Source organism: Narcine bancroftii, chromosome 10 (genome assembly GCF_036971445.1).
Source record: "Narcine bancroftii isolate sNarBan1 chromosome 10, sNarBan1.hap1, whole genome shotgun sequence".
Taxonomy (NCBI): domain Eukaryota; kingdom Metazoa; phylum Chordata; class Chondrichthyes; order Torpediniformes; family Narcinidae; genus Narcine; species Narcine bancroftii.
In genome coordinates this window covers 23212370-23238928 of record NC_091478.1, presented here as the reverse complement: position 1 = coordinate 23238928, position 26559 = coordinate 23212370, and the positions used below count along the sequence as shown (strand labels likewise).

General features: G+C 41.9%; 1 protein-coding gene across 6 annotated transcripts in view; it reads right to left on the bottom strand.

Annotated features, from left to right (window-relative positions):
* The window catches only part of wbp1la (WW domain binding protein 1-like a), an 88800-nt gene that overhangs the window by 10290 nt on the left and 51951 nt on the right, over window positions 1-26559 (bottom strand). For 4 of the 6 annotated variants that reach the window (XM_069900164.1, XM_069900165.1, XM_069900167.1 and 1 more), the window contains 2 exons: window positions 10078-10186; window positions 1883-2044 (listed from right to left, as the gene is read on the bottom strand). In XM_069900164.1, coding sequence (XP_069756265.1) covers window positions 1883-2044; window positions 10078-10186 — 271 coding nt within the window. Of the gene's footprint in view, window positions 1-1882; window positions 2045-10077; window positions 10187-20549; window positions 20616-20899; window positions 20994-26559 lie in introns of those variants that run through there. The other 2 variants (XM_069900168.1, XM_069900169.1) reach the window with 2 other exon arrangements.

The window sequence follows — 26559 nt, the reverse complement described above, 5'->3', positions numbered from 1 at the left end:
AAATTCCATGGGCTCTCATCTTATTTTGTGGCAACTTATTAAAGGCATTTTGAAAATCTAAATACACAACATCCACAACCTCTCCCTTGTCCATCTTACTTGAAATTACTTCAAAAAATTCCAATAGGTTGATCAGGCAGGAATTTCCCTTCATGAAACCATGCTGGCTTGGACCTATCATGTTTGGCTATAGGAAGTGCAACGTGTATGACGATAAACTCATGATCAAACCTAACCCCAATCTATGATTGTGTGCAATTTTGGTCACCTAACTATAGGAAAGATTTCAATACTGAAAGAGGGCAGAAAAGATTTACTAGGATGTTGTCCGGAACTGAGTTATGGGGAAAGGTTAAACAGGTTTGGACTTTATTTCCTGGAGCACAGAATGAGGGGAGATTTGATAGTTATTTAAAATTATGAGGGGGATAGACAGACTACATGTAGGTAGGCTTTTTCCCACTGAGGGTAGGGGAGATATAAACCAGAGAACATAGGTTAAGGGTGAAAGGGGAAAAGTTAAGGGGGAACATGAGAGGGAACTTTTTCCACTTAAGAGTGGAACAAGCTGCCAGCTGAAGTGGTGAATCTGGGCTCAATTTTAACTGGGTGCAGATCAGTAGGCCGAGGCAGAATAATAGCTCAGCATAGATTGGAAGGACCTGTTTTTGTGCCGTAATGTTCTAGGAGTTGCCTCTGCTAAATTGTGTGTTACCTGATACGGGGCTTAAGGTGGAGGGAGGGTGGACACTCCCAACCTTAACAAGGTGGTCAATCAAATTGTAAACATACAACAGAATCATCATCTTTCCACTTGAGATGGGGAGTGGCCAGCCCTCTGTCAGGTGTGAAGCTTCTCTGCCCTAACAACACGTGTCATTTGGCAACTCCTGGAGCATCACTGCCAGACCTGCCCTCCACCCCGCCCCGCACCACCCCCCACCCCACCCACCTATCACCGCTTTTCATCAACAGAAAGTATCCCATCACAGCTTGGCATGAGAACTGCTCTGTCCAAGATCATCAGGATGTGCATATTGTCCCACAATGAACCCACCCATGAGGACACACCTCCTCATTCTGCCTCCCTCATAGTATGCGTCTGCCGCTGTGAACACACCTCATTTCAAGGGGGAAAAGAAGTGCTTCCCCCTGAGTGCAGCTACAATGTGGAACATGCTACAAATGCCTTTAAGGGGAGCTCCTGGAATAAAGCATTAGCCTGTAGTGCCAGCAATCCAAGCTCAGTCCTGGCCTTGGGTGTTGTGTGCTTGGAGTTGGCATGCTTGCCTTGTCATAGTTTGGGGTTCCTAGTGTAGAGGGAAGAGCTAGAGTTTGATGGCAATGAAGAGTGCACATTACAGGGATGGAAAAAAAAGCAGGGAATGGGATTACTCAGTGAGCCAAAAAAGACTTGATGGGCTGAATGGCTTTCATTTGTAAAGTGGTAAATTAGAGAGAAAAGAATCAACAGATTTACTGGTAAGGCTGGGAGATGGGGAACCCTAACACCAGTCCAGCCTGTTACACTGAATAGTGAGAGACACAAAAGACTGCAGATACTGAAATCCAGAGCAAAATACAAATGTTGCAAACATGAAACAACACCATCTATTTGCTGTAGATACTGCTTGACTTGCTGAGTTTTTCCAGTTTTTTTTTGCTCAAACTGAATCGTCATATTCAGTGATTCTGTGCAACATTTGGACCAAATTGGACAGGAGATTTTGTTCCTAAATCAGTTACAAATGAAAGAAAGCAGTTCTAACAGTGACAGTAAGAAACAATATGTCACATTTGCAATGGACTGGAAATACAGACAGGTTAATGTTAGCAGTTAGCGGGGGGCGGGCGAACCACAAGCTACAAAGAGGACACGTACTCAGATACAGTGGAAGTAGAGAGTAGTTCCGAGCACCCTGGTAGGCAATGAGGTTGATCTCACGTTGTCTCTGTTGTTGCTGCAGGCGTAACTTGGCTCGTCGATGGTGACAGATACAACAGCAGCTGAGGATTATGATAATGGTCCAAACCAGCCAGAACCCTGTTGAGAAGAGAAAAAGACCCAATCAACTCACAATTCCTTTGCTGTCACATACTAATGCACAGAATGTAAGATTAGTCAGGTTTTTGCCTGCCATTAAGGCACACAGAGAGGTGCCTCTGGCATGGCCAGGGGACCCCAGGCATAAGAGAAAGGAAAGCTGACTATCTATGGATTCACCTCCGCAAATTCTGCGGTGGCACAGCCTCTTGCCCGATCCAGTGGCGAACTCAAGTTCCCGGATCAGAACCTCTGATACGATGGGGAAGCAGTCAGCGTCCTGAGGCCCGTTCACAAGTCCTTCCTGTCCTCGGCATCCCCTCAAATCCCGGTCCCGATACCTGGTTCCCACAAGCCAGTCTCCTGCAGCCTGGTGTAAGCTTCAAGCCCCAGCTTCCCTTTTACAGTCAACTCCAAGTCTTTTTTTTAAAAATTTTTTATTTTTCACACCATAAATCACATTAGCCATGATATACACTATTTCTTTTTCACACATATACAGTGACTTTTTCTCCCCCCCCCCTCCTCCCAAGCCACCCCCCCACCCCCCCCCCCCCTCTCATCCATTTTCAGTCAACTCCAAGTCTTGATGGGATTCAGCAAGGACATTTGAAATAGGTAGGTCACATAATCTTTGACAAAATTTGAAATGATAAATGTTCACAATCTAAATGTCCAGCAGCGAGGGCTCACCTAACAACCAATGAAGCCAAGCAGCAACGAAGGGGAAATTTGAGTTAAGGACATATTAACTCTCTGCCTGATTTACTTGCACAGAGACTCTGATGTTGTAGCTAGGCTGATACTCTAGACATTTCCATACATGCACCCTGACTATCTGCACCACATTGGATGACAACATGGGTGGCACAGTTAACGTAATGCTGTTACAGCGCCAGCAATCCAAGTTTGAATCCAGCGCTATCTGTAAGGAGTTTGTATGTTCACCCCATGTGTGTGAGGATTTCCTCCTACCCTTCAAAACTTACCAGGGCATAGGTTAATTTGGGTGGTATGGGCTCGTGAGCCAAAAGTGCCTGTTACTGTGCTGTATATCTAAAAGAAATGAAATACTACGATACTTTTTTAAAAAACTGCCTTTAGTTTTCAAGGTTCCAGGATAGTGAGATGCATACAAAAGTCAACCAGCCATCTCATACTTTCTTTCCAAATTTCATTCCATCTCTACCCCATGATCTCAGCTTGTACATTCACTAACCCTGTTAGGGAGGCAGACATCGATGTGTGCAAACTGCTTCTCCGGCCCTGAGCAACCTTCTCAGCCTTGTACCTTAGAGGACTTGGCAATCCTTCAGCTCTGGCCTCCGGGCCATCCATGGTTTTGTTTGCTTCACCATCAGTGGGTGTGCCCTGAGATGATGAGGTCGGGAACATCACCTCTTGGCCACCTGTTCCCTCCTTCCTACTTCAGGACGTCCCTCGATCCCAGCCAGTTTTCCCTAATGCTAATGCCAACCAGTCCTAAAAACTTCTGTCGCCTGGTTTCATTTCCATCTGACAATTTAGTTCCAAAGATTTTGCACAAATGCAAACATCAATCGTTGACCAGGAAGAGGGTGTGTGCTACACGAGACAAGAGTCCGGGCAACTCTCCTCAGCTTGTGACCGTCCGCCCTCAAAAGGTTTGAGGGTAGGCCTGGAGGAGGTTTGTTGGGAGGCCTACAAGTCGGTAGCTTCAGGGAGAAAGGTGGAGAGAAACACCACAAGTACTGTTGCAAAAGGAAAGATTGAATTCCCTGTACAGGACCCCAAATGTACATGGATCTCATCTATTATCCAAACTGCAGCTCTTGGTATCCAGGCATGATTTGGGATTTGGAGAGCTGCTGTTTAAATATTCTGCTGCGACTGTCCGTCTTCCTCCAGCTCTCCCTTCTGGCACCACCACCGCACCACGAATGCGAAAGATCCACTTCCTCTACACCCCCTATCCTCGACCAACTGCATCACACCCACTCACCCCCACCCACAGCAAGCTGATTTGGTAAGAATTAGGAACATTAAACTTCACCTGAGTGTGCACAAATATAAGAATGAACTGGGGGCAAGGAGGATGGGGAGAGAAAAGTGCATGCTGAGAAAAAACAGTCAACAAGCTTTTAGTGCTGCTGTTTAATCATACAAAGGTCACAATATGAAGTTTCAGCTGTCAGGGTGAGCCGGAGGGGGGAGCTTGTATGGTTATTTGACCATCCAATAAATAAATAATTTTAGCACAGAATTTTAGCAAATGCTCTAGAGTAAAACATGAAAGTCTGCAGATTGAAGTAAAAACAAAATGCTGGAGGAACTCATCTGGTCAAACTGTACTTTATGTAGCAAAGATAAAGATACATAACCAACGTTTCGGGCTTGAGCCCTTCATCAAGGTATGTGCAAAATGTAGGCAGGCGCCCACACAAAATGGTGAGGGGGAGGGGCAAGGGAGGAACATGGTCCCACTGACAGGAGGCAATAGGAGGATAAGTAAGGGAGGGAAAAACAGCAAACAGCAGGAGAGCAGACGGCTCGGTAAATGGAGAGGGAAGGTGGAGAGCTGGAGGAAAGAAGACAGAGTGTATGGAGAAGGGAGGGAGAACAGGGAGTAAGTAGGCCAGCAGAAACCAGAGAAGTTGATGTTAATACCATCAGGTTGGGTCACATTTTGTTCAGGCCTTAATGATGGGCTCAAGCCCCAATGTTGGTTATGTATCTTTATCTTTGCTAAATAACGAACACTGTGTCCTGCTGACTTTCTCCAGCATTATGTTTTTACTTTTAGCAGTGCTCAGTCTGGTATTTGATCATTGCAGGACCAGTAGACCCAGTTTAAGGCATTGCAGCCTTTCTGGAACATTTTGGCCCTTTGACTGAATTAATCCCATGAAATGTGTTTACTGGCGTGCAGAGGATCATGTTTTCGGAAGCACTTGGAGCAGCTGTCCCTCACACCATCTGCATCAGCAAGCTGACTCAGCAAATCTCCCTCTTCGTATGATGTTTTAAAAACAGGGCCCAGGGGCTTTTTTTTCCCCCTGGATTTGATAAGTACTGGCATTCCTTTCATCCTGTCATCTTGTTTTCCCACACAAACTGAATGATCTCATCATTCTGGACGTCATTACAGACCATTGTTATTTTCCATTTCTCAATGACAATGACCAATATGGGAAGAGAGTTGGGCCGAGCTCAATGCTATAACTTTAAGTCATCAGATGTTTAAATGAGAAAATCTGTAGGTGCTGGGGACAAGTGCAGGAGAAACTCAGCAGGTAATGCACCCTTTACTGCATCCTGTACTTCTGATGTGACCCCCTTTACATCGAGGAGACTGGATGCAGACTGGGAGATTGTTCCATCTAAAAATTTGCCAACGATACCGTAATAGTGTGTTGTATAAAGGAAGGGGATGAATCATCATACAGGATGGAGATTAAAAACTTGGTTGAATGGTGCAACAACAACCACCTTGCACTCAATGTCACCAAAACTAAGGAGCTGATTGTTGACTTCAGGAAAGGAAAGCCAGAGGTATAGAATCCGGTGAACATTGGGGGAATCAGAGGTGGAGTGTGGGCAAATTTAAGTTCTTGGGAGTCACCATCTCGGAGGATCTTTCCTGGACCCAAAACACCAATGGAATCATGAAGAAAGCACGTCAGCACGGCTTCTTCCTCAGGTGTTTTCGGATGTTTGGTATGACACCAGAAACCTTTGCAAATTTCTACAGATGTGTGGTGATGGGGAGCGTGGCATGATGGCATAGGGAGAAGATGTGGAAAACGCATCTCCAGGCAGAATTAATTAAATTTTTAAAAAACGTATTGAATAACTAAAAATTCTTGTAGAGGTCTTAAAAGATGGCTGCAAAAAAATCTACAGAACTGACTGTAGAACCAACGTGCATGCACAGACCTTCGCGCATGCGCACTGCGGAAGTGACTGAGTCAGAGTCTGCAGACCTGACTTCTTCTATGGTTGCAGGTCAAACGAGGGCTAAGCAGAAAGGCCATCTGTAATTTCAACCACTGGCAACTTCTACAGAAGAGGCGGTAGAAGTGGAAGAGGAAAGTCTTGTGCCACAATCACAGGGAAAGGAATCAGAAGGAGGAGACCAATATATTCAAGGTAAAATGGGTGCATATTATGTTACCCCAAAACCTCTTGATCAACAGATTTTTGACAAAACTTTTGAAAAAAATGGATGCAAATTTTGCTGAAGTGAAAGCAGATTTCACCACTCCACTGGGAGCTATTAGAGAAGAAATTACTGTAATGAAGACAGATATGGCAAAGTGTAATAAAACTGTTAACAAAATTAAAGTTCAAACATTTGAAGAAGACTTTCAGGAATGTCATATGGAGGTAGAAGAATGTAAAGATACAGTTAACAAGATAGAAGATTCTTTTAAGGTGTGGGAAATTCAGAATAAGGATTTATTGCAAAAAGATGATATGTTGGAAAATTAGAGTAGAAGAAAATGTGTAAAAATTGTTCCTTTGTCTGAGAACTTTGAGAGCACAAATTCAGTATAATTTTTTTCAAAACTGACTGCCTGAAATTTTGGAATCAGAGAATTTTCCAAATGGTTTGGAACTTGATAGACATAGAGCTCTAAGGAAAAAACCGTACCTGGGACAACCACCAAGCTCTATTTTGATTAAATATTTATGTTACCAAGATAGAGAAATGATTTTGAAATTGGCAGTTCAAAAAGCTAGGGAACAACAAAGCCTTTTAATGATTCAGAATAATAGAGTATTCTCTCCTATGTGGATTTGAGTAATGAAATTGTCAAAAGAAGAAAAGAATTTAACCCAGCAAAGTCAGTTATGTGGAAGAAGGGATACAGATTTGCTTTTCAATATCCAGCAGTTCTTATGGACAATTTCAAGCACAATTTTTTGCTAATGAATCTGAAGCTTTGGAATTTGCTAATTCATTGCCTAATAATAAGCAAAATGGATGACAATGTTATTCATCTCCACAAATGGAAAAGGGATCAAAAAAAAATCAAAGAGAGGGATTTCACCAGGAAGACAGCCGACTGAGGATCAAGTTGAAATTGATGATGATCAAGTTAACACAGACCTTGAAGAAATTTATCATGATTGATTGAAGTTAAATTGTGATATTCTGTCTGGGGGCGGCAGATTCTCTTTTGTCACTTTCCTCCTCCAAGGCTTCGTGCCACTAGTGGCGGGAACCACTTCTCGTAATTAAGCGAGTTAGTGCTGACCTAATCAGCGCTTTTGGGGATTTTTTTCTTTTTCTTTCTTTAATTATTTTATTATTATTTGGGGTTTCTTACTTTCTATCTTTGGAGATGTTTTGTTTTGAAAGTTAGCTGTGGAGTTGGGATGACCCAGGGTGGAGAGGAGAGTTGAGTATTTTCTAAATTTATATTATGGTAACACATGGTTTGAATTATGTAACGTTTAACGTGAATGGGCTCAATAATCCAATCAAAAGGAAGAGAGTTTTAGCTCATAATAAGAAGTTGAAAGTAGAAATTGCTTTTTTGCAGGAAACTCATTTAATTGAGAAAGAACATCAAAAGTTAAAGAGAGAATGGGTTGTTCAAGTTATAGCTTCTTCTTTTAACTCTCGAGCACAAGGAATGGCATTTTAATTAATAAAAAGTTTGCATTTAAATTACAATCAACAGTTATTGATCCTGGAAGTATAACCAGAATCTTTTCAAATGCTGTAATAACAGTAATACCTAAGAAAGATAAAGATTTATTAAAACTGGAGTCTTATAGGCCTATATTATTGCTAAATGTTAATTATAAGATTGTTGCTAAAGTTTTGGCTAATAAAATGAATGTTTACCTGAGTTGGTTCATTTAGATCAATCTGGATTTATTAAAAAGATATTCTGCTGATAATATAGATAATTAGTTTAGTCCATAGTTCTCAGAAACATTCAGATTTAGCATTAGTTTTATCGTTAGATGCTAAAAAGGCTTTTGACAGATTAGAATGGAATTATTTATTTAAGGTTTTGCATAATTTTCAATTTGGGCCAATATTTATGAATTGGATTAAAGCTTTATACAGAAATCCTTTGGCTAGAGTAGTTACCAATGGAGAACTTACTTCTTTTTCATTAACTAGATCGGCTAGATAAGGTTGTCGTTTATCTCCTGCATTATTTGTTTTAGCAATTACATCACTGGCACAATTCAATAAGGCAAGACTTTACTATTAAAGGAATTAATGTGAATAAGGAGGAGTATAAAATTAGGTTGTTTGCAGACGATGTATTGATTTATATAATAGATCCTAAATTTAAGAATGAAAAAAATCTTTAAACAACGATCCCATTGCATTACATTGATCGGGGATTAAATCCTATCAATTATTGACACCTTTTTACTGTGAATAGTATTATTTTAATTTCCTTTCTCTCAATCTGAGCTTCACTGTGAAGCAGGCGTAAGGTCACAGAGAAAGCATATAACAAGGCAACAGGTCCATGAAGCTGTTCCATCTCAACACATTGAACCATGCATCATTCCCCCCAACAGATACTTAGTGGGGGCATACTGGGGGCAGAGAAGGATGTAGGGATAATCAGAAGCTCAAATAGGAATCTCTTGGCAGCTGATGAAACAGGATCCAAAAGACCGTAGTGGCCATAACCTGAACACCTTTGACATCGGAACAAAAGGAGGTAGCTTTTCCTCAAATGTGTCCAACTAGGCAAATGGATTAAAGTGGCCAGAGGTGGCACCTTTTGAATTAGGATCTCTGCTGCAATCCCAGATGGTTGGAAAAAAACCCCATAGGAGTCATTTGAAGAACTTTGAGGTTGTTACTTTTGGTCTCCCTCACCCAAAATCACTGATAAACACACTGATTCTTGTCACATTGCTGCTCAGGAAAAGCTTGAAATGTGCAAATTACTCTCTCCTGCTTCCTACTTTACCTGCAATGACACCACTTCAAATGGCTGGGTGCCGAGATTGCAAAAGGAAGCGTACATATGAAATACCGTTAAATTTCTAGCTATATTCCTAGATCTCATACACATCTGAGCAAGAAGACCACATTCCCAGAAGGCATTAATAATATTGGACAAATTTCAAAACTAGAAATCAGTAAAACATAGTGCACAGAAGCTGCCAGGATTGTCATGTTCCTATTACATTTATAGAACACTACAGCACTGAAAGCAGGGCCTACTTTTCTGCCTAGTCTCACTGACCTGTACCCAGTCCATAGCCCTCTATACCCCTCCCATCCATGTACCTGTTAAAATTTCTCTTAAGTGTTAAAAATGAGCCTGCATTCATCACTTCAGCTGAGCTCGTTCCATACTCCCATCACTCTCTGCGTGAAGCTCGCCTTAATAGTTCCCCCTAAACTTCTCCCCTTTCACCCTGAACCCCTGTCCTCTGGTTTGTATCTCACCTACCCTCAGTGGAAAAAGCACTTACTCCATCTATACCCATCATAATTTTGTATACCTCTATCAAATCTCCCCTCATTCTTCTATGTGTCAGCTTGACACATAGATTGCATGAAGGGATTAAAGATTCCATTCTCTGAACTCTACAAATGAAGTCCTTCCAATGGGTTGTTACAGTAAGAAGCATGATTTCCCATTTGAGCAGAGCCAAATCTTGGATGTTAATAATTTTAAAAATAATTCAGCTTTTGTTTTAAACACCAAGGGCTTACCAAGGGCTCACGATCCCTTGGGAGATGGAGTTCCTTCTCGGTTTCCAGTGGGAGATCCCTTATTCCAAAACCTTGCTCCAGGTCCTTTCACCGTCCACTCTCTAACTCCCCCCAATAAAGTCTGCAAAGCTCCGAGTATTGGCTCATCGGCCTCATTTAAACCACTTCTGACGAAGTGCCTGTGCTGTAATGTTCCTTGCTCTAGAATCACCTCTCAGTTATTGTAGTGTTTCAGTAAACAGTTCAGGAAGGTTGCAGTGAGATGGGCCCCAGAGGAGAGGAATGAAGCTCACACCATGAAAAAGGCAAAGGTAACTGACTACTCATGAGGCTCAATACTTACACCAAAGTTCATAATAGTAGTTACAGCACTGTAATTCTCCACAACAATAGCCTGTATCACAGAAATAACTCTGGTTGTTTACTCCAATGCATGTTTCCCTTTCTTGAGGCTGCAAGAGAAAAGAAAACAATTACAACGGAGATGTGGTGGGGTAGCTGTGGCTAGCACACATAGTTAGCAGTCTCAATTTCATATCAGCCAATCTCTGGAGACTTGGGGGTAAAGCTCTAGGTCGCCCAGGGGGTTCCTTAGGGAGCGCAGCAGCAATGGAGACTTCTTCCATACACGACTCGTGTTCCTAGCAATAGGAGGGTAGTTTGCCCCCCCCCCCCCACCTTCCCCCAGTCCTATCATTTATTTCCCACTCATTTCCTTGATTCTCGCTCAAGTTCCCATCAACTCTTCTGCGAATCTCCCACCAACGATCTATGTCAACGCTCAATTTTCTGTGGGAGAACAGTGTCGTCAGTCCCAGAGAGAACATACAAACCATGCAGACAGCAGTGGAGGTCAGGGTCAATCCAATGTCATTAGAACTGAAAGGTACCTTCTGTACCATGCTGCCATCTAAACACATATGCAGCCTGATCTGTCAAGTCCCTCCAGCTTCTAACTGTTCACTCAAGATTCCAGCCTGTGGTTCTTGCTTTTCTCATACCTAATAGAAAGTCATGAAGACTTGTACAAACATAAACCAGCAATTTAGGCAAGTGCCTTGAGCCACCTGGATTCACTCAGCAGCAAAATCCAGAATTTTTGTTTGCCATCTTATTGTTCAGTTTGAGGTCAACCTCGTTTAAACATTTTTCCCCAAATCCAACTCAGGATATCTTAATTTCACACAAGAACAGCGGAAGGCAACATCCTGGTTCAGTTCTGGCTTTCTCTCGTTATATTTGAACCTAAGTTTGGAAGCACAATACTTTTTAATTGACCTGGAGTCGTCCATCTAGCCTGTCAAGCATGCTTTGCCATACAATAAGATCACTGCCGATCTGGCCATGGACTCAGTTCTACTTACCCGCCTGTTCCCCAGAAGTCTTAATTCCCAATTATTCAAAAACATCTCTCTCTCTCTCTCTCTCTCTGTCTTAAATACATTCAATGAGGCAGCCTCTACTGGTTTGTTGGGCAGAGAATTCGATAGGTTCACTATTCTCTTCCAGAAGCAGTTTCTTATCTCTGGCTTAAATCTACACCCCAAAATTTCTTCTTGCTACTCCTCTCGACAACTTGGCCCTCATGGAAATTCTGCAAAGTAACCCAGAAACTTGCTGCTAAGTTCAGTAACCTCTGCCAATGCTCGCATTGAAAGCTTAAATAGCTAACAAGACATTCAATATCATTAAAGAATTATCCCACATGTAATTACCAGGAAGGACTATAGATAGCGAGATCCCTTCACTCCAGCTCTTCATCTTAGGTTAATACATCGACCAACAAATATATTCATGTGTAAAACACGAAAGTCTTCAGAACCCGTGATTGAAGTAAGAATATAATGCTGAAGATACTCTGCTGGTCGAACAGTGTTCTTTATACAGCAAATATAAAGATACATGATCAATGTTTCGGGCTTGAGCCCTTTATCAAGATATGAGCAAAATGTATCCAGGCACCTGAACAAAATGGTGGGGGGGCGGGGAGGGACAGGGGAGGAGCACAGGCAGGAGGTAATAAATGGATACGAGAGGAAAGGCATGCCATCAAATGGAGAGGCGGGGGTGGATAGTTCCAGTTCATTGAAACAATCACAACTCAAATTGAGCAGATCCCAGCTTAACTTGATTGGCATGGCAATATGAAATCCCTGTTTACTATTTTCATCCCTCAGTCCAACCCAATTCCAAGGGGAAGAACTGGAGGAATGCACATCTTAAAAAAGTGCACGATTTTGGTAAGAACTAGGCCAGTGACATGAAATAAAGTTTGGCATTTTAAAGTCGCTAAGTTGAGGCAGGCTCGTTCTCTCCAGCACAGATGCCGATTTCCATCTAAGTTGCATCATTTACTTCCATCCCTGCCTCAGTCGATCCTATTAATTACACCTTCCCTGGCATTCATGCATCTGGAGATCCAACCATTCCAATGGTCACCCACTTGGGATTTTTGATTTACTGTTCAATCAACACCAAAGTACCTGTTGGGAGAGATTTCAACTCCTAAAATCACAATCCCCCAACATACGATGCTCATCCTTAATGGGCAACCCTTTTGAAGGCCAATCTTTCCATGCATTCAAAATTCCTCTCGCTCTCTTCCTTTGATTTAGCTCTTCTATTTCTGATCTTGATTTGTGGCCCGAAATGTGAAGTTAATAAAACATTAAACACAAGTTTTATCAGGTAAACTTCTCAGTGCTTTATTCTCCCATTTCCTTTGTTCTCCTGCTTGTGTTCTTATCTCTCTCTCTCATACCACGTGACTTCCGGTACATCTCATACATATTCATTATCATGACAAGCTGGGCCCAGTCTCATGATCTGCAAGTCCTTTCCTAAACCTCTTCATCATCTTCTCCTTTTGACCAAACATTTCAAACCTCCTGTCTTGATATCTCCTCTTTGGTTTGCTCCTGTTTACTTTTGATTCTAGCAGGGTATTTTCTATAAGAAACACATCACAAAAGAGTTGAATAGATCATTTTGAGCATTCCTACATTCCGCAACTACACAACAATTCGATAATGTCCACCCTCACTTCAATCAATTGCGAAACTATGTTCAATAAATCATTCAATGTCAATGAAACAAATATTACATCTGGAGTTAAAACAAGAAAGTCTGCAGATGCGGAGGTTGAGTGCAATACGCAGATGTGCTGGAGAAATTCAGCAAGTCACACAGCATCCATAGAAAGTAAAGGGCAACTAATGTTTTGGTTTAAAGAAAAATGAATGCTGGAGGAACTCAGTAGGTCTCGCAGTAGCCAAAGGAAGTAAAAATATATTACCAATGTTTCGTGCCCCAGTCCCCCTTCAAGGTACGAGAAAAAGAAAACAGACAGGCACCTGAATTAAAAGGCTAGAGAGAAGGGAAGAAGCAGGGGAAGGAGCACAGACCAAAAGGCAAAAAGTGCTAATGGATATGGTTGGCACATAGGAGAGAGGAGAGGTAAGAACTAACTGGGGGGGGGGGGGGGAGGAGAGGAGGGTGGTTTTGACTCTGTGGAAGCAGAATTGGGGGAAAGGAGACAGAGAAAGATGGGAGGAGGGTGGCTAACAGAAATCTTTACCTCATATGGATGCTGCGAGACCTGCTGAGTTCTTCCAGCATTTCTGTGTTTCTACTTACAATTGCAACTACTGCAGACTTTCATGTTTCAAACCAACGTTTTGGGCTTGGGCTCTTTATATTCCATCATAATTATATTACTATTTCATTCAAATACCCCATCTTACTTTGTACTCCTGTATTAGAAACCAATGGCATGAAGCCGCTCAAAACTGTTTTAGACTACGATGGCAGACAAGGTTAATGCAATTCCCTTATTCTTCTGGTGAATTTTCACCAGCTATGCCTATGCAACAGCAGTGCATGATAAGGAAGCTCTTAAAGACTAGGTTTTAGTTTGGAACCTCCAGTGGTCTAGCCATAAAAATGGATGGACATCAAAGTGCTTCTGGGCCTAGTGGGGAGACAGGGGAGGAGATTCCAAATTCAAATTGAACAATCGGTGCTTCTGGAGATGGAAAACAGGTACCTGAAAGTGGGAAATATGGGAGCATTACCCACAATGGCTTATAACTTCAGAGTGAATCAAATACATTCTCATTATATAAATTGGTAAAGTCATCACTCAAAATCAATGAAAGCAGAAATTAATGCTTGTGGATCGCAAGCAAACACAATACAAAAAGACAAAATAATTTAGAGATAAAACTGCTTGAGACGGGGCTACAGCCAAAAAAGGTTGAGAATGGCTGATTTAAAGAAATCAACTTTGGTTTATTCAACATATAACCGGCAGCTTTAATTGTGCTCTTCAATATCTCAAGATGCTTCACAGAGCTTTAATGGAAAAACATATCAACATTCAGCCACATTAGAACAGCTTGCTCAGAGGGATGGGTTCATAAGAAAGGTAACTGACCAGAGGGGTGTAGGAAGCATATTCTAGAACTGTGTCCACGAGCTGACAATATGATCTCCAACAGCATAAATTTTCAGAACATTAAAAGCCCAGAACTTGCTGATCCAATCACCACATTGTTGTCCAGATTGTGGATCTAGATGACAAACTATGCTGGTCCCAGCATCGATCCCTGCAGCATACCACTAGTCCAAGGCCTCCAGTCTGAGAAGCTATTGTCCACGGCCACTCACTGGCTTCTCCCACACAGCCAATGTTTTTGAATATTTTAATATGAGATTTCACATCCAAAGTACAGAGTACCTATGGATAGATGTTAAAATTCTCAAAGATACGCTACACTTAAAATCACCAATGCCTGAAGAGGGCGCACAAAGTCAGTGAACCGGTGCGGACTAGAAAGGCCAACATGGCCTATTTCCGCTCCGTAAATGGTTATATGGTTAATTGGAGGGTGTATGGGGCTTGCTGGGGTGAAGAGGATTATAAACAGTAACATGGAGGAACTTGAAACACTAGTTCCAAGTTGACCATGTAGAATAAAGCACTTCATATCATACCAACACAATTTTCCCCTTAATTTCAGGCATTTCCAATACCTCTTTATCTGGATTAGCAATTAAAGAACTCTGAGATAGTTTACTACATTAAAGAAGCTACTAAACATCAGTTGATATTGCAGTCATCTCGCTGTTAGACTTTATTGTTAAATATGAATCCCTAAAACTAGATAGTGGAGATAAAGAAGATGCAATGGTTGTTTGTATTTGGATTTTCAGAAGGCCTCAGTGAAGTGCTGAACTTGACAAGACAAGAGCCCATGGTATAACAGGAAACATACTAGTGTGGGCAGAATATTGGCTGATTGGTAGGAAGCAGAATTGGAATATAGAGATCATATTCTGGTTGGTTGCCATTTGCTGGTAGTGCTCCATAGGAGTTGGTATTGGGAACACAACGATTTAGATTTTGGAACGAATGGTGGGTTTTCTGTGGTTTCCTCCTACCATTCAAAACTTACAGGGGATATGGGTTCATTGGCTGTAAATTGGGTGGGACGGACTCATGGGCCAAAATAGCCTGCTATGTGTGGTATGTCCAAATTGAAAAAAATTCTAAATGGGGATAAAATTGAAAATACCTGGATGTAGAGGTGCTGGGAGTTCTCGAGCAGGAAAGCCTGAAGGTAAACTTGCAGGTTGAGTGAGTGGTGAAGACGACAAATGCAATGCTGGCATTCTTTTCAAGAGGAATAGAATACACAAGCAGGGATGTGATGCGGAGGTTTTCCAAGGCACTGGCGAGACCTCACTTGGAGTATTGTGAGCAGTTCTGGGCACCTTGTTTAAGGGAAGACGTGCTGATGCTGTAGTGGGTTCAGAGGAGGTTCACAAGGATGATTCTGAGAATGAAAGGGTTATCAAAAGAGGAGCATTTGACAGTTCTTGGTCTGTACTCGTTGGAATTTAGGAGAATGAGGGGGATCTCATTGAAACATTCTGAATGTTGAAAGGCAAGGACAGAGTAGATGTCACAAGGTTATTTCCCATGGTGTGATAGTCGAGGACAAGAAGGCACAACTTCAGGATTGAAGGGCGTCTGCTTAGAACAGAGATGCAGAGGAATTTCTTTAGTCAGAGGGTGGTAAATCTTTGGAATTTGATGCTACAGTCAGTTGGGGAGGCCAAATCATTGAGTGTATTTAAGGAAGAGATTGATAGGTTCTTGATTAGCCATGGTATCAAAGGTCATAGGGAGAAGGCCGGGCAGTGCAGCTGTGTGGGAAAATGGATCAGTTCATGATTAAATGGCAGGGCAGACTCAATGGACTAAATAGCCTATTTCTGCTCCCAAGTCTTATGATCTTCAACAAGGGTCACTGTCACAATTTCTCAGGAACAAAGCAGATATCACTTTGTAAAGGGCCTAAACCTTTTTTATTGCTTCTAATAAAATATTTAGGCCAAGTCTCTTTTCCGAAAACCTTCTCGATCTCACGGCTTCAGCCTTTAGGCACCAAATGGAGAGCAGCCAAGTAACGAATGAAATGGCTGCAAACCGCCTCATCCACTGGTTGGTTAGGTGAACGTGACTCAGGAATTGCAAATTTCACCAGATCCTGGAAAATCATCCAATCAGGCTATGCAAAGTTTCAACTGCCAGATCTCCCCAAATCATTTGAAACAAAAGTCCACCTGCTGGCACCCATCGTACACCATGCGTAGAGTTTGTAAGTAAGAAAATCTGTCATGGGCAACTAAATGAGGTCCTGATGGAGGGTTTCGGACCAAAATATCCACCGTTCTTTTTTCCCCCCCACTGATGCTGCTTGACCCACTGAGTTCCTCCAGCAGATTGCGTTTAACTTCAGATACCAGCATCTGCAGGCTCCTGTGTGCCTGTGACATGGGCAAATTTTCAACAACACCTCTTCTTTGGACCAACATGCAGTTGAGATGAAAGGGCAATTCCATTAAAAGCTAGCTCACTATTTCCCTATAATTTTCACCTAGTTTTCCATCACATCTATTTATTCAACCACTTACAGCCATTCACCATTCACAATGTGAGCAGCTACAAGGCTAAATAAATGAGACAGTGAGAGAGATAAAACCTAAAAGACTTGATCAGTAAAAGTTTGCAGTTGAAAAGAAACAGCAAGAGGGAGTTTTGACGTATTCAGATACGGGAACATTTCATCTAAGTGGGAAGCAGAGGTGAGTTGTAACTGCGACACAAAAGCACTGAGTAACTGGTCGGGGAGAGGCACTTGGCATGTGTGGTGGTGTGGGAAACAATGGAGATCAGAGGATAAATGGTTGTATTTGTGCACACACTAACTCCTTCTCCTACAAGAGGAATAAAACCTGAAGATGGAAATTGCTTTGATAAAAAAAGCTTCACATCTGGGAACCATAATCTTTCATGCTTGAAATCCAAATACTTGGCTGCTATCTCCTCCAGACAGCAAATATAAAAACATCTAAGGGGAAAAAACAGCAACTATTACAATGGCAGGACTGACCCAAAACACTGGGGTGTCTGATCTTCACAAAATACAAATTATAGTATCTCCGACACAGGCTCTTGTACTTGGAAAAACTGTTTCTCTTTCCATGGAAGCTGGTAAGTTTTCTATTGTTTCCTTTGAAAATTGTGTGCACAAGAAGACATTTAAAAACATCCTGGCCATAATAATGGGAGTCCTTTTGCTCATCTGTCTTTCCCACAACAGCATCTTGTGCTGCAGATCTGTAGTTAGGGATGCCAAATGCCTATTGTTGGACATGCTTCAGGATAGAAGTTAGAGAGGTCTGGGACAAACAGGAGGATTTCCAGTAAACAGTTCATTTAAAATGGGCCCTTCTGGCCCATGAGCTAGTGCCACCCAATTACACCAAAATGAACTTTTGTACACTTTGAAGGGTGAGAGGAAATTGGTGGGTCCAGAGGAAACCCACGCAGACACGGAGAATGTACAAATTCCTTACAGATAATGGGATTCAAAACCAGGTCGCTAGCAACGTAATAATGTTGCACTGACCGCTAAGCAAAGCCCATCCTAACAATGTACTAAATCCACACAAAAACAGTTCAAGTTATTCATTTTTTTTAAAAAGCTTCAAAAACAGAATCAAAGCAACGTGACCCAATAAATTCAAGTGATTTCAGCAGTAAATTCAGGTACTTCCACAACTAAAATACCAACTCTCTGCCACCTTGTACTAACTGCCGATTAACCCTCAATCATAGTTGAGGTAGACAACTTGGATGAGCCATCCTGCACATGATATGCACCCTTGTATTCCCTGCATATTCATTTGTATATCCAAAGAGCTATTATATCTGCTTTCAAAATCTGCTTCTCTGTTACATCTTATCTTCCTCTTGCCTGCAACTTTTCAAATCAATGGGCCATTCTCATCAGGAACGTACTGCTTCAGAAAGCACAATTAATTCTAACTTTCAAAAGTCAATTACATAAATTTGAACATGAATTGTGTTGTAGGCCCAAAGGAAATAAATTGAGATGTTAGATCGATCTACTTGCTCTTTCAAAGACTCAGCAGAGACACAATGGGCTGAACAACCTCTCTTGTGTTAAATGCTACTATGATTACAAGCCATCTTGGGGTTACAAATGCCCAAATTATTGGCATGCCTACATAAAAGCAAGCTCCCATAATATTAAGTTCCTAAGTACAGCGAGAGGCATCTGTTTGTTCCCTCGCAAAGAACTAGTTTCTCTTCTTTCTACTTTTAGTATTTGTTCCTTATCATCAGTCTTGGGTATTTTTTGACACATTTCGCAACGATAATGTGGAGATATAATGACCATAATAGTGATTTTTTTTGTACTTTTCGATAAGGACAAAAGTCAAATTATGGAACGCTGGAAAAATGGAATCAGTTAATGTGACCTGGAGGCAACCTATATTTGCATAAAATCTTTGACACAGTATATTGCAATTTCATTCTTTTGGACAAAACATCCAGAAGATGAACTGGTGTGTCACTATTGTGGACAACCAATCCTTTCTAACCCCACAGAGGGAATACAAAAATTTTAATGAGTTTCACAGTCAATAAATATATTCCACATTTTCAATATACTACACTAGCTGGCAAAAAGAATATACTAAAATAACCAAATCAGCAAAGAGAGTCAAGTCCACACTTTAAAGTAGTTTTGAACAATGCAAATAAATTATTACTTGTGGAGAAAGATGTGTCGATATTCATTGCTAAGTGATACATTAACATGTGCAGACTTGGAAAATATGCCGATGCAACTTCTAAGGTTGCTCAATGTTAATGGAAACAAAACAAGAAGTGACCTTCAAAGCTCAGGAGGCATTCTAGGCATTTAATGCTACAAAGGGAAATATAAACCAGCTGAGGTAAGTGAACAGCACTACTGGGTGTGGTGCCAGAGAACAGGAAGCCACCAAGAAAATCTACTCCAAAGAGACGATTCCCATACACAAGAATTTCTGCAATTTGAACTGCCAAGATCCAAAACGCATCCCCAAAAAACACATTGCACCCATCCCCCATTCACAAATCACCACCATTTAAAAAAAAATAGCCCTTATTCTTTCTTCCTCTAGAAGGGTATCCACTTTAAACAAAGCTCACCAGTACTACGGATGTCCACATAACTCACTCCAAATTTCAACCACACATTGGGTGGAAACAGTCCCCTTTCATTTTGATTCTCAGTCCGAGCTTAGAAATTTGCAAGGTCGTCTGGCAAAATTTAAGCCTTGAGACAATAAACATAATGGATCTGGACTTGATCTACCTAATATTCCTTGCAGTCATGAAGGTACCAGTGACAACTCAGTGCAATCATCCAAATCAGAAAGATTGTGAGTTCAGGGAGCCACATTGGAGATCTCAATGAAATACTTTTAAATGCACTATTAATAGTCCATACCCTAAAGAAGGTAGGGGAATATAAAGCTGGAAGATATAGATTTAAGGCAAGGAGAGAAGTTTTAAAAGTGACCCAAGTGGTGCCGCCATCACAGTGGGTTCTTGATGCATGGAACGAACTACCAGAGGAAGCAAGAGGTGGAAGATTTAATTACAAATTTAAAAGACATTTAGACAGATACATAGACAGGAAAGGGTTAGAGCAGTGGTTCTCAACCTTATTTGTTCCACTCACATGCCACCTTAAGTAATCCCTTACTAATCACAGAACACCTATGCATAGGGATTACTTAAAGTGGCATGTGAGTGGGAAAAGGTTGAGAACCACTGGCTTAGAGGGATATCTGGGTCGAATGCAGGGGAACAGGACTTGCTTCATCAGCATGGGCAAGATGGCCTCCACTATTACATGAGATTAAACCAAGATTCCATCTAACTCCTCAGGTGAACTTAATTATTTCCTGGTGCCCTGCCAAATAGTTGTTCAAATGGCTTAGGCAGGCCATTCAACACATCAAACCTGTGATGACTCTCCAAAAGTGTTTTGACTCTTAGTTTCTAAATGCCCACCCCAAAATACTAGCTCCCTTTGAGAATTTATCCAATGACTTTTCAATTCCCATCATTGAACTTGGATCCATTTTACACCCACCCACAAATGTTTTGACTACTATTGATGGAATGAGCCCAGGCAGAGAACTTGCTGTGGATACAAAGGAAAATTCATTGGTTGTGAAGTGCTTTGGAGAGTCCTGAGATTAACGAAATGAGACCACAGAGCAGTCAGGGAGTGGAATTCAAGCAGGCAACAGAAAATAAAAAGAGCAGGCAAGCAATTAATGGGAAGTTGGACAGATGGCAGGCATCAACAAATGTCAGGGGGAGAAAAAGTAAAGCAGGAACACCTGAAGCACAACAAGTCAGTGAGGAATGTGACGTACCTGCATTTCGCCTGCAGACTTTTCCTGTCTGCTCCAGAAAGCAACTCTTCCTACTGCTCTGACCTCATCAATTTTGGCACTGCACAAACACTTCACAGATCACGCCTATGCTCCACCCCTTGAACAGCGTTACACAACGATTCGAAGTGGCAATGACACGCGGGACAGTCACCGGACACTCATTTTGGGCAGTGCCACGAATTTCCACACAAACAATCAAAGTGCATGCGTATCAGACATGCAAAGCAACAGAGCTGAACACACAAGCCAGGGAGTGGGTAGGAGCAAAAGTGGCAGGGAGAGGGAAGTGCATTTTCCTGAGTTAAAGCAAGAAGTTAAAGCAGCATTACCTGTCTGGAAGTGAGAAGTAAAGACATAGTGAACTGAACTCAAACCTCGGTCAGGAATGAGAAGCTACACTTCAGTTTTCTTCATGGAGAAACTACTTCCCAGCATCCGCACTCCAGGCCCAAGGCGTTATGATGACACTTGTACAATTGCCAAAAAGTATCAGTAAACAGCCTCACTGCTGGGACCTGGTAACAACATCCACTGCCAAGAATAAATTACATCACTGCACATCATGGTCTTATCCACGAGTCAGCTGTTTTACCTTCGAGAAGTTCAAAACCACGACCAGAACTTGTTTTCTTTTACACATCGCAAGGACTTCATACTCAGGAGCATCAACCAGCAAATAGCCAGAATGACTTGGCTATTTATGATTAAACATTCAATTATTTGCCTCCTGTGTTAAATGTTTCAGCCATACCCAGACTTGCACACTTGTTCTTCAGCAACCACTGAACCATCTTCCAGCTTTCATCCTTGACTGCACCTCTCACACTAACTCAAGTCTAAAACTGTGTGCTGCCACCATTGCCTAGGTTGGACTTGTTTTGTAATTGGCTGCAATAAACTTGACCGAGAGGTCCCCTGCTGTTTCCAGGCCAAACACAAGCACAAGGAATAGAAGCAAACCTGGGTTTAAAATCCTCCTTTAACAATGCTTTGTAAACAGTCACACCATTTGCACTGTAGTCCAAGGTGGTGACTCACCAACCTTCAAGGGCAACAAGTAAAATGGAAAAAAATTGTCCGCTTTACTCAAACTCAGAGATTGCAACATGACTTTAAAGGAGTGGAACAAAAATCTGCGGAAGCTGTCAGATTGTAGCAAAAGCACAAAAATGCTGGAGGAACTCAGTAGGTCTCGCAGCATCCAAAGGAACCACAGAACAATAGACATTGCAGTGCAGAAGCAGGCCTCTTAGGCCCTTCTAGTCTGTGCCAAACAATTCTTTTTGCCCTAGTCCCACTGACCTGCACCCAGTCCATAGCCCTCCATACCTCTCCTATCCATGTACCAAATTCCTCAATCGTTAAAATCAAACCCACATTCACCACTTCAGCCGGCAGCTCGTTCCACACTCCTACTCTGTGTATGGAGAAGTTTCCCCTCATGTTCCCTTAAACTTTTCCACTTTCACTCTTAACCCATTTCCTCTGGTTTGTACCTCACCTACCCTCAGTGGAAAAACCCCATCTACATTTACACTGTCTAACCCCTTCATAATTTTATATGTCTCTATCAAATCTCCCCTCATACTTCTACGCTCCAGGGAATAAAGTCTAATCTGTTTAAGGAGGTAAAGATATATAACTGTCATTTTGGGCCTGAGCCCCTCCGACTTTAAAGTAGATAGATTTGATTATTAATTTGAACCTTTGTATAACAAACTACAGCTCGCAAATTATACAACTTTCCGGGACAGTACTTGGTTAATACCCAGGAGGCTTATGAAACCAATATGGAAGCCGCAGAATGAGCCACAGGAGGGGATAATGTTTGGATAATGTGGGAGGTGGTGCATCTCCTCCTCAAGAGAGAGTTCTTGGTTCTAGTTGGTCATAGAACATATGTGGCAGTAGAACACAACAGATTACATCTGTACAAAATGAAGGTTTATGAGCCTTTATTTAAACCACAGAATTGTGGGTGCCTTACTGAGGATAGAAGTGGAGGTTAGAACAATGTAAGGTAAAGGTTCCATTACTGTCACGCAATACTACATTTAGAATGTAACATACATGAAATTCTTTAACTTTGTCGACCTTAAGGAAGACAGAGAGTCACCCCTTTGTCAAGCGTCTCCCATAGAAATGAGGCCCCAGCAAGGAATGACCTCCCGCCCCCTGGTTTACAAGACCACTGAGCTATCGGAGCCTCTGAGACTCTTCGACAGGCACATGGATGAAAGAAAAATAGAGGGTTATGGGATAGGGAGGGTTTAGTTTCTTTTGTAGGAATATAGGGGTCAGCACGTCATTGTGGGCCGAAGAAATATTCCATATTTCTTCACTGATGCTGCTCGACCTGCTGAGTTCCTTCAGCGGATCACTTTTTACTCCAGATTCCAACATCCGCAGTCTCATATGTTTCACAAGTGAAACATTATGGTTTGGCCATCTTACCCAGATATTATAGCATAATTAGAGCTTCAATCATAGCAGAGAAGGTAGTCATTCATCCATCTGATCCAGGCCAGTCCCAAAAGTGCAAAATTGATGGTCCCATTTCCTCATTTCCCTGCTGCAACTCTTCAAAGTATTCTATTCCAAATGTCCATCAACTTCCTTTTGATTCTTTGTCTCAGAATGTACTTTGGGGAAAAAAATACACTCCTTGGCAACAAAACTACTTTCTGTACTTTTCATTTTTATTACTTTTTCAATTATTTTTCTTTCAGTTTTTCTTATTTCAATGTTTCAAGTGCAGTTGCAGACTTGACCACTGGGTGGTTCTGTTGGTTGCCTTTTTATGTTCTTCAAGTGCAATCCCCCTATTGGCCCTGGTTAATTGCGTCCAATTAACAACATTTCTGTGTAATCTTTTCTTTTGCAGTGGCATGAAATTCTACTGATCGAAGTGCAATTGTATTAAAATGTGGGAATGGCAAATTTACTGGGGAATTGAACACTGGGCACTGAATATGAACTTGGAATTTAGAACACGGTACATTTCAGTACAGAAAAAAAGTGTGGCACTGCCAGAGCTGTGGACCCAGGGAGAGCAGGGAGTGGGGACACAGCACCCAGTGTAACTACCAATGGCTCAGTACAGGCTTTAAACAGCCTGTTAAAGGAGTCAGCCATGGTTTGTTTTAAAATCCTGCAACCACTGGGGTTGGGCGCAAGACGGTGGTACCTGTTTTGGGCAGCAGCCTCCAGTGTTTGCAGACTTGGGGGGGAGCAGAGGACTGGCACAAAGTATCAGAAAATGGGGAGCCCCCCCCCGCATTTGAGAAGGAGAAACAGAGAAGGAGCGATGACCACACTGGCAGATAAGTGAAGGGCTCTATGGGTGGGCTGTTGGCTACTCAAGGCGAAGAACCTATGCAGGTTGTGGAGCACTGGTGCCTGCGGTCAAAGGACAAACTCAGGCTGCATACTGCTGGAGACAGGCTCAAGACAGTCTGAAGGGGTACGGTATTGGAATTAGGATGTGAGAGGATGCCGAGGGCACTGAAGGCTTCCTGATTGTGTAAGATATTTGGATATGGAGCTCAGGATGGTTTGGACTGAAGGCTGTGTAGATGGGGAGGCTGCAGGAGCCCTGAAGGCAAATCCATTGACACTCAGTGTCTCTGAAGGGACTCTCTTTTGCATCCTTTCTTTGACTGCAAGGGGGTGCCAAGGCTGATGGCGAATCTTTGTCCACCTTATAGCGGACTAATGGCAATTTTATGTAATGTTTCATCTGTTTTATTACAAGACAATAAAAGAATCTTGAAATGACTCTTTGTCCCACAATAAACACGCTCTGCTAGAGAAATATCAGCAGGTCAAGCAGGATCGGTGAGAGGAAAACAACAGATGACATTTAAAATCAACACCATTTATGGAGGCTGGTTAAATATGGTTGTGAGGCCAGGGCAAAGGGGACACTTTACCAGTCTCAATAAAAAGGGTTTCAATTTGAAATGTCAACCATTTTTTTTCTCCCACTGAGACATACAGCACAGTAACAGCCCCTTTTGGCTCACAAGCCCGTACTGTCCAATTATATCCAATTAATCTACACCCCTGGTGTATTTTGAAGGGTGGGAGGAAACCAGAACCCCCAGAGGAAACCCACAAGGACTCGGGGGAGAATATACAAACCCGGCTTGTTGAAACTAATAGCATTGTGCTAACTGCTATTCTTGGGAGATTTCCTGTAAATAAACTGAATCAACAATTAGTCATTTCTAATGGAGGGATACGACATGACCTGCTGAGTTTCTCCAGCGGTTTTGTATATTACACTAGTCATTTCAAATGTTAACCCAAAAAAAGAGGAAATGCATTAAAACAGCTTTTTTTTTCATTACAAGGGAAACTCCTTCTAGGACAGCAGTGGTGGAATACTTTTTCTATTTGAACTTCAGCTCAAAGTGGTGACTTACCAGGCCATTTACTCAACCGCTCCAAGATGTGCCTGTCAATTTTACATACGATGAAAACTTCAAACAAATCCTTGCCGCACACAATCCCTGTTAGATGCTCCCTTTTGTAAGCTTTGCTCCCACAAACTCTGGCCAAAAGAAGTGACTGTCACGTGCCAGATGGAAATCCACACGGACAGAATTCCAAAAAAATTTGAGATTCGGAATAAAATTTGTGCCAAAAAATTGTAAGCAAACTCCCTCTGTCCCAAACTCTCATTTCTTGCAATGTTCAGTTGATGCTCCTTTACATAATGGAAAACCACAATACTTCACAAACTTCTCATTTATTTCCATTTAGCAAACCCCATTCATTTGAATCATTTTACTGTCTCGTGCCCCAAAATGCAGTAAAACCCATCCAGGCAATCCATCTTGTGCAGCTAGTACAGCAAAATAGACAAGTAAGCAAACAGTGTATGAAGTAGTGTAACGGTGGTCAAATAGTGGAAGGTGTGGAGAAAATACAACAATGTGCAGGGAATAGAGGAAAGTGCTAGGTCATCATGTTTTGCCATTATGAGATCACAGACTCTATCCTTGAACCGGGAGGTTCATGTTCTCAAGCTTGTGTATCTTCTGCCCAATGGAAGTGGAATATTATGAGACAAAACAGGCCCTTCAGCCCTTCTAGTCTGTATTTAACTATTATTCTGTTGATATTCAGAGTTCAGGCACCTGCCACCTGAAATCATCGCCATGAAGTCTATTGTGTTCTGGCTCCTTTGTGACATCCCAACTGTGCTTATTAAGAAATCTGAAGAGAAATCTCTATCAATGCATCTTATAATCAGGGAAAAAGAAAATAACAGCCAAATACATTCTCTGGTGATTCTCTCAATGAGGATAACATTTCAAACTTGAAGCTAATCCACAAACACTATGTCCCTTCCCTACAGCAACATTAGATGTGTATTTAACACAATTCAAAATCATATTGCTACTGGTTACCACGTGTCTTTTTGCATTTTACTCTCGGTGGAACATCTTCGAAGCAAGCAGTGCAGCAAGTTTACTGGACTGGGGGAAGGAGGGAAAGAAACATGTATTGAATTAACATCACAGAAATGGATCCTTCAGAAGAAGACATCTAAACTGGTGGTTATGCCCCTTGTTCACCTCCTTCTATCCAGTAATACCAAGGCTAAAGTGTGGCTTTTTCCTGCCATTCACACAATCATCTTCCAGCAAAACCCATTTGTCTTAACTGCTCAAAAGTAAATCACAAAAATCTGCAAACCCCGCGGTTGAAGTAAAATACATAACTGACATTTCGGGCTTGAGCCCTTCTTCAAGGTATGAGAGAATGCCAGTAGGCAACCGAACAAAAAAGTTGGGGGGGGGGGGGGGGAGGCTGCCAATCTCCAGGGTTCCTCCCCCTACCTTTTTGTTCAGACACCTGCTGGCATTCTCTCACACATTGATGAAGGGCTCAAGCCCAAACTGTTGGTTATGTATTTTTACCTTTACTATATAAAAGACACTGCTCAACCTGGAAGCGTATTCTATATTCTAACCACCAT